The 16,055-nt window shown below is 41.9% G+C and overlaps 1 protein-coding gene across 3 annotated transcripts in view; it reads left to right on the plus strand.

Moving 5' to 3' along the window:
• Znf287 (zinc finger protein 287) overlaps positions 1-11,417 on the plus strand; it is a 19,136-nt gene extending 7,719 nt beyond the window's left edge. For all 3 annotated transcript variants that reach the window (XM_005349882.3, XM_026780436.1, XM_013347405.2), the window contains 3 exons: positions 263-389; positions 749-835; positions 9,566-11,417. In XM_005349882.3, coding sequence (XP_005349939.1) covers positions 263-389; positions 749-835; positions 9,566-11,178 — 1,827 coding nt within the window. In that variant the 3' untranslated portion in view covers positions 11,179-11,417. The remainder of the gene's footprint in view (positions 1-262; positions 390-748; positions 836-9,565) is intronic.
• Positions 11,418-16,055: the final 4,638 nt, after the last annotated feature.

The following is a 16,055-nucleotide window of genomic DNA, read 5'->3' on the forward strand; positions in this document are numbered from 1 at the left end:
GGGTGGGTGGGTGGTGGTTGGTTGGTTGGTTGGTGGTTGGTTGGTTGGTTGGTTGGTTGGTTGGTTGGTTGGTTGGTTGGTTGGTTGAAGACAGACTCTGACCCATGTAGTCAGGCTAGCCCAGACCTCACTGAATGCTGGTGGTATAAGTGTGGTCCACCACATCCAGCAGGATGAGACTTAAGGTTCTGTGACTTCCACCACAGACTCACACCCAGTGTCCCCGTAAATCAGCTGAGCTAAGTTATGTTTGATATTTTAGGAATCAGTGACATTCACAGATGTGGCCGTGGATATCACCCAGGAGGACTGGGAACTGATGCACCCCGTTCAGAAGGAACTGTATAAGACCGTGACTTTGCAGAACTATTGGAACATGGTTTCTCTAGGTAAGGTCCACATCTTTTCTCCCAAAAGGCCTGCGCAGATTGTTCCTACCCCTCCTTACTAAAATCAGGATAGGCTCCTAGAGGACCTGACTGACGACACAGTCTAGAGGTGAGAAGTGTCCTTCAGGCACAGAAATGGTCATATTCTACTGTTCTCCAAAAGAAAGGCTTGCTGGGTGGGGCGGTGTGCACCACAGTGCACAGCTGTCCAGTGCTGCACTGGGTGCTCTCACACCTCGTTCTCCTGTTAGGTCATATCCATGAGCCACTGTCTCCCCACGGAAGCCCGAGTAGCAGTCAGGTACCGAGGGTGCACAGCTCCTCATCTCAGGATAAACTCCTTCTGTTCTCCTAACCAGGACTGACCGTCTACAGGCCAACTGTGATTCCCACCTTAGAAGAGCCGTGGATGGTGATAAAGGAAATTGTAGAAGGCCCTGACCCAGGTGAGGAGAAAAGCCGGCTCATGACTTTACACTCAAGAATCTGTGTCCTCAGTGTATTGATACTCGATTCATAAGCATAGCAAGGTGACTGCAGAGGCATCCAGCTGGTCCAAAACTCAGAGCTGTTGGTGCCACTGCCTTACGGGAAGTCTTCAGGAAGTTTCTGAGCATCATTTATGCCTTTGCCAGTGTCTGCACATTTTATCCTCAAAGATCCCAGATCCCGGGGCTGGAGAGGTGGCTCAGTGGTTAAGAGCATTGCCTGCTCTTCCAAAGGTCCTGAGTTCAATTCCCAGCAACCACATGGTGGCTCACAACCATCTGTAATGAGGTCTGGTGCCCTCTCCTGGCCTGCAGGGATACACACAGACAGAACATTGTATACATAATTAATAAATAAATAAATGAATGAATGAATGAATGAATGAATGAATAAATGAATAAATAAATATTAAAAAAAAATCCCAGATCCCACCCATCTCTAGGGCTTCACTGTGCCATTCCCCATCCCTCGACATATAAGTGTGTTAGTAGTCAGGGCTCTATAAAGGAACAGAACTGACTGAATGAATGAAATATATTTATATGGGAGGTGTGTGTGTATATATACTTGTTTGTTTGTTTGTTTGTTTGTTTGTTTGAGTGTAATTTAAATGCTATGATCTAAGTAGTCCCAGAATGGCTGTCTCCCAATAGTAATGCCAAGAATTGCCTAGCAGTGGTAGCACATGCTTTAATCCCAGCACTCGGGAAGCAGAAACAGGTGGATCTCTGTGAGTTCGAGGCCAGCCTGGTCCAGAAAGTGAGTTTTAGGACATCTGGGGTTACACGGAGAAACCCTGTCTCAAAAATTTTTTTAAAGGCCAGGAATCTGGTATTGTTGAGTCCATGACACTGGGTGTCTCAGCAGTCCCAGTCTGGTGTGGAGTTCCAGAGAATCCCTAGCCTGTCTGCAGTCTGCACTGGGCTCCTGGGGAATTTGGTCCAGATACCAGTGAAGAAATGCCTCAGCAACTGGATAGGTGAATTTGTCAATGACACCTATCCACTAGCCAAAGCAAAATCTTCCTTCTTCTCTGCCCTTTTATGTGGGCTGCCACCAGAAGGTGTGACTCAGGTCTAGGTGGGTCTTCTCACCTCAAGTGATCCAATCAAGAAAATCCCTCCCGGGAGTGCCTAGCCACTCAGGTTATAGCTGATTCTAGATGTAGTCAAGTTAATGACGAAGATCAACCATCAAAAGCAAGTATAGACAGCCACAAAAAGTGTGTATTTCAGACTCCCATGGTATTTTGGTTTTTCTTTTTTACTCCATTTACCAACGAACCCTCTTGTCTATGTGCAGGCAAAGTGTCTCGCCTGCACACAGCCCTCTGTCCCTCTGACTAGCAGCCCCTGTCTGTTGAATATGCCTGAGGTCCACTGTTATGTAGAAATCTGGAAGATAAGTCTGTCTACACCTCCAAGACAAAACCTGGGTTTTTAAATAATTGCTAATATTTCAAAATAAGATTCTAGTTTGATCCTAGATACACTTGTCTCTGACATTGTGTTTGTTTACAGGGGAGGGGTTTTTTTTCATATAAAGTCAGGATAAAAATCTTGTCAAGGACTGGGCATGTAACTCAGTGAGGAGCACCTCCCAGCATGCACAGGGCCCTGGGCTTGATCCCCAGCAGTAAAAAAGAATAAAAAGGATTGTATTGATTTTGTTAAGTTCATTTTACAGTATAAAAGATATCTTATTGATATTACAGTCTTGTTTTTTCATGTGATATCGTATCCTGAAAACCATCTACCAATAATGGTATAACCAAAACCAAATACCAGTAATCCTAGCACTCAAGAGTCTAAGCAAGAGAGTGGCAAGTTCAGAGCCACCCCTGGTGAACAGCGAGGCCCTTTCTCAAAAAGCTTTCTTTAAAAGCACTCAGTAATTATGGAAAGATCTGTTTCATTCTTTTTAGTTTTCCACTTCAATCCCTCCATTCTTATCTCCTTAACAGTAACTTGATTTTGAAAGACTGCCAACCTGTAGAAAGATGGAAGCTTGATACATGGAACATAGATTGCTTTTCATCTTGAGCCATGATTTATTATTGCTTATTTGAATGTCACAACGATGTACCTTTTAAGTATGTTTTCCCAGTTCAGAGTCTCATCCTCCTCCTGCTATCTCCTGTCTTTAGTCTTCCCAAGTAAAAACTGTCCCCAGCCTCTTTTCTCTTATTGGCTGATCCTGGCTGTCCCCCTTTTCTGCTTGTTTGTTTGTTTGACTTACAAAGGAGCAGGCTCCCTTGTTGTGCTTTCACACAAACTTGGTTTTGATCAGTCTTGTCTCGTACTCCTGCCTCTCCTTTCTCCACCGTGCCCCACCGTCCACCCTCCATGCTCCCCCTTCCCTTTCACAGCTCCTGTGTTCTCCCCACCTCAGGGATCCCATTCCATCTTCCTGGCCACTGCTCACATTTATATGTGATGCGTGTTTAACAACCGGAAGCTCAGAGACCGGGGAAATGTCTCTAGGAGTAAAGGTGCTTTTCCACACAAGCCCGGTGACCTGAGGTTGATCTTTGGAACCCACATAAAATAGAAGATAACACAAAATTGTCCTCTGACCTCCACACACATGGCTGTGGCACATGTACCCATATACACATACCATACATACACTGTTCTGGAACTTGCTTTGTAGACCAGGCTGGCCTTGAACAGAGATCCACCAGCCTTAGCCTCCCAGGTATTGGGATTACAGGCGTGTGCCACCACCATCCAGCTTTATTTTCTAGTTAAATGAAAAGGAAAGCATTATAGGAACTAGGAGCCAAGTATGAGAGAAAACTCTATCAAAAGTCTATGTCCTCCTGAGCCAGGGTTACCTCCCTAAATTCACAGAAGTCCACTGTACCACATCATCCTCGTCATTACCCATCTGTCAGCGAGCATCTAGGCTGACTCCAGGTCCTTGCTGGTGCAGTAAGAGCAGTGAGCACAGACAAGCAGGTCCTTTGGGTACTCAGGAATGCCAAGCTGCATAATAATATTTTAAGGGTCTAAAATAGTCTTGTTTACAGAGTGATCCTGATTTCCCTGCTTCCTCACGAATAGATCCAAGTTAAACTGTTTGTTATTTCTTTGACCATTTGTCTGTTTGTGACAGGGTCTCACTGTGTAGTTCTGCCTGACCTTAACTCACATCTCTCTGCCTCTGCCTCCCAAGTACTGGAGTTAAGAGTACCAGCACATTCGGCCTCAGACTAAACATTTTGCTCATAGTATTTCAAAGGCAATGGACTTTCCATGTGTTTTCTTCAGCCACACAATGCTGATCACTGTTGTCCCTGGCAATGGTCAGTTTGCTAAGGCAGTGTCTCCCGGGTCTCTACTTTAAGAGGGTGTGCTTGTCCCCTGTAATCATTTGTGCAGTTTGCTCTCTGAGGCCACATGACTGTTGCATCCCTTGTGTTGTGCTGTTTGTACAAGAGTGAGTTTTTAACATTCTTAGACATGATGAGTAGCATTCTTCTGTAGACTCTACCTCTTTCTTCCTATCATGGTTTTATATATGAACCAGTATTGACTAAACAATTTTTTAATTCAAATTTTTAATACCATTATTAGTCTGTTAATTCTTGGATTTTGACATTGTTGTTAGTTTATTTTGTTTTTATCTGGCTATTCAGTTGTTCCCTTCAGACCCACTAGTTTCTGAGTGTGCCCTTGCTCCTGGCACAGAGCATTTCTTTATGCTCATCTTGTGCTTACCATAGACTGGATGTCTCCCAGAGCCCCGGCTCATACTAATGAATAACAGCTCTTGAAGTCAAGATCTACACAGTGAGTTTTCCCAGAACTCTAAGTGCCATTGCTTCCATGCCTGTTAATGGGTAGCAAGAGGAAATATGTAAATTGGTAGCTTTCTAGATTGTTCTGTTTTTGTTTTTCAAGACAGGGTCTCTCTGTATAGTCCTGGATGTCCTGGAACTCACTCTGTAAGCCAGGCTGGCCTCCACCTCAGGGATCCTCCTGCTCTGCCTCCTGAGTGCTAGAATTAAAGGTATGAGTTCATACTGAGGAGTCTTAATTGCAATCCAGACCATGCGTATTCTCACCCGCTTTGTGTCTTGTCTTAGTCAGAACATAAGCTGGCTCAGGCAGTACCACTCATGGTCACTTCCTGTCCTGTTTCCACAGATGCTTTAGTTATTATACATCAGCGCTGCTATCAATGACGAGTAGGAAGCTTACAGTTTTATTGAAGTCTTTTATTTTGTCCTTATGTTATATCCACTAAGGAATACACTCTCTCTTGTTTTTTATATTTCGGTATATAAAATCACTAACTCAGTTCAGAAATTAGGACTGCATAAAAAGATATAAACTCTGATGCTTTCTGCTCCCTTAAGATAAATATTTGTTTGAGTTCTCTTTCCTGTTTCTTTTTATAAAAGATAAATTAACATATTTTCTGTTCTATATATATATACATATATATAAAGAACATTTTGTATTACTCTTGTTATCATTACTATTACTATTGTTATTATTATTTAAGTCATCAACTTGAATATCCATAATATAGCATTAACAGTTACTTAAACAATAATGACAAAATTCTATGTGCTTTCACTTTTTTTAAAAGGTTCATTGTTCAGTATATATTTTAAGGATTACTACTGGAAATCTAATTCTTTTCCATAACCACAGCATTTAATTGGCAGGATTTTTGTCAGTTTAATTGGCACATGAGAGAAATCATATGGAGTAACGAAATAAGCCTCAACTGACTTCATGCTGGTCTCTGGGAAATGCCACCAGTCTGGGACCACTTGAATGAACTTCATAGCATGGGGGATTTTAGGCCACTTAGGAGCTCAGGTTAATCTATAAAGTGAAGAAGGGGCCATTTGCAGTTATGTGTGAGAGCTTTTACTAAGCACAAAAACTGGGAAAGAAACTAAGTTCTTTTACATTTTCTGTTTCTGGCTGGCCCTTGGTGCTAATCTCCACAAAGGGATCCTGTAGGCTCCTTCCAGCTGGGCCCAGTTTTGTCTTAGGCTTGGACTGCTGACACTCTAAAAGTAGCTGTTTAAACTCCTGGGCTGTCTGGGTAGACATCTCAAGTAGATTACCTCAGCTCTGGCTATCCTCCTGCCTCCTGCTTTTACCTATGTTTTGGCTGATGCTGAGGAGTTTGCTGTCTTGCCAGCTCAGAGATGAGTAGGTAGTTCAGCCTTTGATTAACGTATCTCATTGGTTCTACAAGAAGAGAGCCGGGTGTGATGTCACATCCCTTTAATCCAAGCACTTGGGAGGCAGAGGCAGGCAGAGTCTGCAAATTCAAGGCCAGTCTGAATTAGCTAGTTCATGTAGCTAGTTCAGGCCAGCCAGGGCTATACAGAGAGATCTGTCTACAATAAATAAATAAAAGAAACTGAAACATGGGTCTCTTGTTACTAGCAGTGTTGGTCTTTGGTGGCCATTACTGTCTTGTAACTTTTTTTGGTTTGATTTAGTTTTGGTTTTATTTACTTTTTTTTCTTTATTTTTTGGTTTTTCGAGACATGGTTTCTCAACGTAGCCTTGGCTGTCCTAGAAATTAGCTCTATACACCAAGCTGACCTTGAACTCACAGAGATCTGCTTGCCTCTGCCTCCTAAATTCTGGGATTAAAGGTGTGTGTTCAGCTCAGACCTTCTTTATTTGTATGAATATTTTGCCTACATGTGTGTATGTGTACTGTGTGTTTCTGATATCTGTGCAGGTCAGAAGAGGGCATCAGATCCCCTGGACCAAGAGTTAAGGGTGGTTGTGAGCCATCATGTGGGTGCTGAGAATCTGAGCAAGGGCAACAATTGCTCGTAACTGCTGAGCCACTTATAGTTCGTATTTGTACAGGACCTAGCCTGAGGCTCAATTCAGACCACACCATCTCTGCTGTGGTTTCTGTTTCTACCTGAATCAACACTGATTCCTTTATTGAAAATATTAAACCACTTCTAGGCCTTATTAGCCAACAGGTATCACCTGTAAGCAACCATTTTGGATAGATAGATACATACACATACTTACACTTTGATTCATGGGCTCAGTTCCTGAATTTCTAATAAACTGATTTTCTTAAATGTACGTTTATTGTAATAGTACTAGTGGGCTTTTGCTTTAAGCTTGTTAGTTATAATTTGTGGTATAATTCAGTGGTAGCACACTTATCTAGAATGTATGAGGGCCTGGGTTCAATCGGGGTGTGTGTGTGTGTGTCCATGTGTGCGCACACACGTGCTGAGTACTTCCTTTCTAGACATATATAGATACTGTGACCTAACTACACAGAAGTTAAACTGAACTGCTAGGACAGCTTGTTGTTCTTATCAGTGTACCTAATTGTTGAATCCAGCCGTTTTGTTCTTTTGGATCAGGATAATAGCCTGATTTGAAAGTTGTCTTTTAAATTTTTTCCTCTATTAAACACACACACACACACACACACACACTTCTAGCACTAAACAGCAGTAAAAGTAGAAAATTAGAAAAAGCAAACTACTATTTCTCCCTCCCCCTCACGGTGGCCCTTTCTCATTTGTCATTACCTGTAGACAGGCTCTACTGTCAACTGTGATTTTGTATTTGAATAGATGTAATAAAAATGGTTTGTAAATTCATGCAGTGTGAGGAAGCAGATTAAATATCTGGCTTCTCCCTCAGCAATTGCCAGGACCCCATCCCTCAGACTATCAACATTTCCGTGTGTCTTTCATGTGGCATGTCTTTACAGAGATAAACCGGGCTCCCTCCATCCCTCCAGATGCTGTTTCCCACCTGCCTTTGTTCCCATGGTGTGCGGGCACAGCTTTTCCTAGGTGTGCCTAGATCTCCCTCCTCCTGCCGTCACTGTTTCCACTCGTGCCCTGCTCGCTGATGCAACATTTTCATTTTCAGTGGCCACATTCTGACCTATTAAAGTGACCAGCTGGTAAAGTTATTATACCTTGAGCTGCATTTAGTTTCTGAACCATCCAGTACCTTTTCTTCATCATCATATTATATAACTAAGACAAGTTATATATTTCCCCACTTGGTTTCATAGAGATGTAACAAGTAGGCTTTAAATCGTTTATTGGAAACATAGCAGCAGCTATGGATAAATGCGTACTTGAGTGCCTTGAAACCAGATTTTGGGTTAGAGGTTTTTGTTTGTATTTTGTATAAAGAAATTATAATTACAAGTTATTATCATTTTTCTAAGTTAATTTGACTAGCCACCAAATTCAAAGTCTTGGCCATTTTCTGAAGGAAATGTAAGAAAGATAAAAGCTATTTCTACAATTTACATCTAAGTTGAAATATAAGTTGTCAGAAGTGACACAAAGTTGTGAAAATGTAAGTCACACAAAGTAAAATAAGTGTGTAAGGCCTTAGGTTCTGTCATTGTATTAAGTTGAACCACATTGAGATTGCTGATATTCAGCCCTTTGACCCTTGAGGAAGACAGCTGACCCTTTCGTTCATCTCCTCTGTGTTTAGATTGTAGGAAGAACGCTGTGAGGGAAACAAGGTGAACTACAACCATCTCCTTCAGTAGGCAGGAGCAGACAGTCTGGAATTAGCATGGTGCTTACAGACTGTGAACGTAGCTTTGGACTTAAATTAAGTATCATATATACAAGATGGAGATAGGTAAAAGAACATTTGGGCTCAATACCAGAGGAGGTATTCTGAACTCTAAATACCAGGGGAGGTATTCTGAACTCTTTTGGGGGGGGGTCCTTTTAGTCTTCAGGCTGCTTCTCCTCCCTCTTCCACTTTGCTGTGGAAAGAAAGAGCCTTCTGTGCTTGCTAAAACAAATCATTCAGCCTCACTGCCAATGCCTCTTAAATAAATTTAGGACAGGACCCAATAATTTCAACTCATTTTCAGGTGACGGGGAAGCTTTCACGGCTAGTCCAGAGACATTGGATTCAGGAACCATTGTTTAAGACTGCTGGATAACTGAGAGTGGAAAGTACTCCAGGAATTATTTTGAGACTATTATATGAGCCGGACTTGGTGACACACACCTTTAATTTAATCCCAGCACTCGGGAGGCTGAGACAGATGGATTTCTGAGTTTTAAGACCGACCTAGTCTACATATTGAATTACAAGACTGCCAGGGTACACAGAGAAACCCTGTCTCCAAAAACCTAAATAAATAAGGGAATGAATGAATGAATGAATGAATAATGGGAAATTGTATGGTTGGTAGCCTAGCATAGTGGCGCACACCTATAATCCCAGCACTCAGAAGTTAGAGGCAGGTGGATCTCTGTGAGTTCAAAGCCAACCTGCTCTAAATAGGGAGTTCCAGAATAGCCAGAACTACATAGACCATGTCTCAAAAAGAAAACAAAAACAAAATCTATTATAATTTGGGCCTGTGCCTATAGATTGGAAGGGAAAATAATAAAGCATCATACCTATTTTATGAAATCACTATGTATTTTACCATGTATCCCGGTTTCTTTTAACACTGTCACCTGCCTCCTCTGTGCTCTTGGTACCATGCTGACTATAAGAAGCCTCTCATTTTCAGTGGTTTATTGCCTTTTCTAAGCACTCATTTTCCCTTTCTAAACTTTAAGGACCATAAAACAAAGTTATCAGAACTGTAATCTTCAGATATTTTTATTCGTATATATTTTGTTTCCTTTCTTTAAAGAGTATAAGAATCTTACTTTTTTTTTATTTCAGAATGGGAAACAAAAGCTGAAGCACATATTCCATTAAAGGATCCTCCTACGTTCAAACAGGATGGAACTCAGACCATCAAATTGGAAGAAGTCTATGACTGTGATGACATATTAGAGAAGCAGCCAGTGTATGCCTTCAGGAAGATTCACCTAGATGAAAGAGACTTCAGTTTGAAGTCAGAACGTTCAGAAGAAGACCCTACAGAAGACTATCTTAGTAAATACGATATATACAAAAATAACTTTGAAAAGCACACAAACCTGATTGTACAGTTTGATACCCAATCAGATAATAAAACTTCTCTGTATGATGAAAGCAAGCCAACATTCACTACTGTCTCATCTGGTGTTGTGCATGGGAAAATACTTCCTGGAGATAAGCCTTATTCGTGTAATGTCTGTGGAAAAAAATTTAGGAAATACCCATCCCTCCTGGCACACCGAAATAGCCATGCCAAAGAGAAATCGTATGAATGTGAAGAATGTGGGAAAGAGTTTAAGCACATCTCGTCCCTCATTGCACATCAGAGAATGCATACTGGGGAAAAACCGTATGAATGTCACCAGTGTGGCAAAGCCTTCAGCCAGCGGGCACACCTCACTATACACCAGAGAATCCATACTGGAGAAAAGCCCTACAAGTGTGATGAGTGCGGAAAGGACTTTAGTCAGCGTGCACATCTTACCATACATCAAAGGACACACACTGGTGAGAAACCATATAAATGTCTGGAATGCAGTAAAACCTTTAGTCACAGTTCATCGTTGATTAATCACCAGAGAATTCACACTGGAGAAAAACCTTACATATGCAATGAGTGTGGGAAGACCTTCAGTCAGAGCACACACCTCCTCCAACACCAGAAAATCCATACTGGGAAAAAACCGTACAAGTGCAATGAGTGTTGGAAGGTGTTTAGTCAGAGCACTTATCTCATTCGACATCAGAGAATTCATTCTGGGGAGAAGTGCTATAAGTGCAATGAGTGTGGAAAGGCTTTTGCTCATTCCTCAACTCTCATACAACACCAGACTATCCACACTGGCGAGAAGTCCTATATCTGTAATGTGTGTGGGAAAGCCTTCAGCCAGAGTGCAAACCTTACTCAGCACCATAGAACACACACTGGAGAGAAGCCGTATAAATGTAGCGTGTGTGGGAAAGCCTTCAGCCAGAGCGTGCACCTTACTCAGCACCAGAGGATCCACAATGGAGAAAAGCCCTTTAAATGTAACGTATGTGGGAAAGCTTACAGACAAGGTGCAAATCTTACTCAGCATCAAAGGATTCATACTGGAGAGAAACCCTATAAATGTCATCAATGTGGGAAAGCTTTTATTTATTCTTCATCGCTTAATCAACACCGAAGAACTCACACTGGAGAGAGACCCTATAAATGTAATCATTGTAACAAAGATTTTAGCCAGAGAACATGCCTTATTCAACACCAGAGAATTCACACGGGAGAGAAGCCCTATGTGTGCCGAATATGTGGGAAATCCTTCACCCAGAGTACCAATCTTATTCAGCATCAACGTGTTCATACGGGTGTCAGGCACCGCAGCAGGTGCCAGATACCACAACTAATGGATATGACTTTGTTTAAGCTTTAAAACTTGATTGCTTAAGTTTCATTTCGTGTGCTGTGTCAAACTATTCGAGAGAAAGCTGGTGAAGTGCAATATGCTGATGCCACAGTATCAGGAGTCCCAGAATTAGCAAAGTGGCTCTCGTCTATTTAGATTTTAGTGTGAAACCTGAATATCCATCAACTGCTTAGCTGTTGTATCACTTGAATTCATTCCAGAAATACTATGAAAGGATATTTTAAAATCTGTGACTCATCAACTCTTAGTATGTGTCAAGTATGTTTTATTAAGGCCTTATGACTATAACCTGGGCAAGTGTCCGTCCAAGTAAACCTCACACTAGAGAGTAATCCTGACATTATAGGAAAGAAGAAAGATGTTCTGGAGCCTCGGCTTCACCCTAGCTTTGAAGCCTTAAAATAAGTAAAAGGTCCATCCCATTTTTCGGCTTCTTCTTTTCCCATTACAACTATAGGACGAGACCCGAAAGGATCTCCAAAGATTTCTCCATGACCACTGCTAACTGCACGTCCTCCAGGAAGAGGGGCAGTCTGATAAGGTAGAGGATCAGTGTATCCTTGACACGAACAAACTCAAACAGGCACAGATTAAACACCCCCAAGTTTAAATCATCTTTAGCACAACCGGATTCTTGGATTCTTAGTTTCGCTTGGTTTTTGACAGCCAGCAACCCCCTGAAGAAAACAATGACAGGCTTACCATTCCCATTTTTTTTCCAGCAAGCTTTTAAATTGAGAAGTTTCTCCGTGGCTCTTAACGTAGCTACCATTTCTTTCATTGAAATACATTTCCTGAGAGCCTTCTGTGCTGAAGACAGACTTTTTGATTGAACCTTTTCCATTAACAAAGATTTTTAGAGTAAAGAAAAGGGAAGGACATGTTCTTAACTACTTTGCCACGGAACAAGCATAATCCTACCTAAGTAAGTTGTCAATGCTACCCATAAGCCAAGTTGAGTGAGTAATGATCATAGCTATACAAATAACGTGAGACTAAGTGATAGAAAAGGTTCCAGTCCAGTGCAGAGGTGGTGAGGGAAAACCAGGCTGGAAGCCGGGCGGTGGTGGCGCACGCCTTTAATCCCAGCACTTGGGAGGCAGGCGGATCTCTGTGAGTTCGAGACCAGCCTGGTCTACAGAGCTAGTTCCAGGACAGGCTCCAAAACCACAGAGAAACCCTGTCTCGAAAAACCAAAAAAAAAAAAAAAAAAAAAAAAAAAAAAAAGAAAACCAGGCTGGAAAGGAGCGAGGAAGGGAATTATGTAAGCAGCTGTGTGACATGAAATGTAACTGGACCCCTTTACCTAAGGAAATAACAGTGGTAAAAGAAAAATTAGCCTATTTATAGGAAGCTAAAAAGGAAATTATTTTCAGCAAAAACTGGAAGCCTAGTACTCCTTCACACATAGAAGTAATTAAAATAGAAATTACACTTAATGTGTTAGGAAAATGCTTCATTGGGAAAAGCCTTGGTGCAGAAACTATCATTAATCAGTAGTCACTAAACAATAACTGAGTTCACGGGTCTTAAAAAGATTGGCAGGAATCGGTTTTTTAAGTTGCTGTTGTATTTACTGCCCATAGCATCACACTGTGAAATGGAGAGCAGGCTCCCATTTGCTCGTTCTTGTTCCTCCAGTGCCTTGCATAGGATCAGTGTGCATTGGCTGAGTTGATGAGAAAATTGTGTGAATTAGAGTTGAGAGTAAAGTAGAACCACAGGCGTGAAGGGAAATTGGTGAGACTGAAAAACAACTGTGTCCCCGCATCGCACGGTTAACAAATACTATTTACTGTGTAATAACACTTAAGAATGGAGCATCAGAAGCTGTGGGACATCATTGCCCAATGAGTTTCCTTAACTAAATGAGAAGAAACAAATTCTGGTATCATAAATAACCTCAGCTTATATTGACAACACAGCATCACTAGACACCACAGTGGGGGCTGAAGAAAGGTTGAGGTGCTGGCATCCTGAGGCTGTCTTTGTGGGAATGGGTTTTATGTTTGTTTTTGTTGGTTTTGGTTTTTTGTTTGTTTGTTTGGTTGGTTGGTTTATTGGTTGGGTTTTTTGTTTTGTTTTTTGATACAGTGTTTCACTGTGTAGCCCTGGCTGTCCTGGAACTCACCCTGTAGACCAAGCTGCTTCTGCCTCCCTAGTCCTGGGATTAAAGGTGTGCCCCCACCAGCTGCCTTCACCGCCACCACCCAGCTGTGTTCTTAATGAAACTGTCACTTTCTCTTTTCCTGACATTAGTTATCCTTGACTTCACAGTATTCATAAAATACTGGTTTAAAAATACTTAGGTTATGCTCATTCTGCAGTTCTGTTAATAGCGACTGTGTTTTCTAGATGGGTCTTGATGTCGCTTCATGCCTTGCATAATGCTTCTTTCTGCTGGGATGAAGATGGTGTGGTGCAGGCCCTGGGCGCTGCTTTGTGTTTCCTGCCTTCGTGTGTTTCTGTAAATAACCTAAAGTCTTCCACTGCCACACACAGGCAAGTAAGGCTTCTATAAAAAAAAAAATAGATAATAGTACAGAATCCTGTCTTTTTTTTTAAAGGTTTATTTATTTATTATGTATACAACATTCCTTCCATGAATGCTTGTATGGCAGAAGAGGGCACCAGATCTCATTATAGATGGCTGTGAGCCACCGTGTGGTTGCTGGGAATTGAACTCAGGACCTCTGGAAGAGCAGTCAGTGCTCTTAACCTCTGAGCCATCTCTCCAGCCCCCAGAATCCTGTCTTTATGTGTGTTTCCCTCACTTTAAAGTTGTCTGGCCCATGAGTAATTCAACAGATTTTAACAAGTATTTCCCACAACTTTTTATGAGGAACATTGCTAAATATGTAAAAAAAAAAAAAAGTTTAAAAACATAAAATTAACTGTACCAACCACCTATATCTTAAAGTTAATATTTTGCCATACTGAAAAGTAAAAGACATTTCACCTCTAAATACATCTCATAAAAATAAGTCACATAACTATATAACCTCATAGAAAACGGACAGTCCTTTCTAACATCTAACACCTAGTCTATTCTCTGGTTTCCCCCGTTGAGCCAGTGCGTTTCTGCACACCCTGTTAGACCTGCTCCCTCCAGCTACACCAGTCCCTTCCGTTGTTCTCAGGGTGTGTCCATTGTCACGTTCAGAATTTAAATAGTTTCTACGTGGCTAGCATGTGGTGTAATTTATGTCCTGGAGCTTCTGCAAATTAGAGGTTGAGGCCAAAGGCTTAACTGAGCTCAGGTTAAACATCTTTACGGTTGCAGTTCCTCCTCCGTTGCCAAAACTCACTATCAGGCCAACATACCGTTGTTGAGGTGCTAAGCACCAGACTGTCCCGATGCGGTTCTTCCTGTTATGGTTAACCGTCTGTGGACTGACACTTGGGCTATGTGGCTGTCCTCTTAACCAACAGATTTGTACCTAGTCATGTTGTTCCCTAGTGGCAGTCCTTGCCTGGGCCAGCCTTTCCGTTAGGTCTGCAAAATCAGTGGTTTTCTATTGCTCTTCCTACACTTGCTGGGCAGTATTCTGTGGGGAGGAATTTTCCTTCATTAGCTGAAAGTGCATCAGAAGTAAGACTATGCTTAGCTCTTTCCACTAGTTAACCAGTTTAGGAGAAGTTGTGAAGGTGTGTGTGTGTGTGTGTGTGTGTGTGTGTGTGTGTGTGTGTGTGTGTGTGTGATCTACGGTGATGACAGATGAGTCGGTGTGTTAGTCAGTTGCAATCACTGCTTCTGGCGTTGTCTCTTGTCTCTGGGTGCTTTATTACCTTCTAACACATGACATCTCAAGTTCATCCTACATCTCCATCGCCCCAAACCTGCATGGAAACAGCTCTCCTGAAACTCCTGGCTTCTTTTTATAATGAGCTATTTAGAAACAAGATCTGGGCATTAACACACACTCGTTGCAACTGGAGTGGCATTAGTGTTTCCAGCCAACTTTATAAAGAAATCCTCTCTTCGCTCATTTTTCCGGTTATATCTTAAGTATTTAATAAGAAATTCACTTTTGCAATGGGGCCCCCTTGGGAATAAACCACCGGTCTTATCAAGCATCCAAGTAAACTGAACAAATACATGCACTGAAAGGAACAATTATGATCACAAAAGGTCTGGTGCAAGGTCATGAACCATTTGTTCAGGGGAATGGAGTTTGTCAGTTAGCCTGGCAGTGGGTTAAGTGTAGGCCAGTTACAAAAGCAAGCAGGTATATGATAACTGCCTCTATAACTAACCTTTATAAGCTAATAACACCTTCCATCACCGCATCACTTGTAGTTGTGATGCTGGTTTGAACCTAGGACCTCTACTAGAGACAGCACCAGATTCCTAACATTTCTTTATGTGTGTATGTGTGTATGATGTATGTATATGTATGTGGTGCACCTGGGTGAGTAAGCCAAAGGTCAGTGTTGGATGTTCTCTTCAATTGTTCTCTACCTTGTTTTTTATTTGCTCTTTTTTATTTTATATGTATGGATGTTTTGATTGCATGGATGTCTGTGCACTGTATGCACGCAGCCCTTGGCAACAACTAGAAGAGGTCCTAAGATTCCCCTGGAACTAGAGTTACAAATGATTGTCAGCCACTGTGTGGGTTCTGGGACTCGAACCCTGGTCTTCTAGTAGAGCAGTCAAGTGCTCTTAGCCATTACAGCATCTCTCCAGCCCTCCATCTGAGTTTTCACACTGAAGCTGAAAGTCTCAGATTCCACCCACTGGCTAGACAGCAAGCCCCATGCTCACCTGAGTCCTCAGCACCAGGGCTACACATTCCAGCACATCTGGTGTCTACACATTCCAGCACATCTGGTGTCTATACATTCCAGCACATCTGGTGTCTTCACATTCCAGCACATCT

The sequence above is a fragment of the Microtus ochrogaster genome, chromosome 7 (assembly GCF_000317375.1).
Source record: "Microtus ochrogaster isolate Prairie Vole_2 chromosome 7, MicOch1.0, whole genome shotgun sequence".
NCBI lineage: Eukaryota > Metazoa > Chordata > Mammalia > Rodentia > Cricetidae > Microtus > Microtus ochrogaster.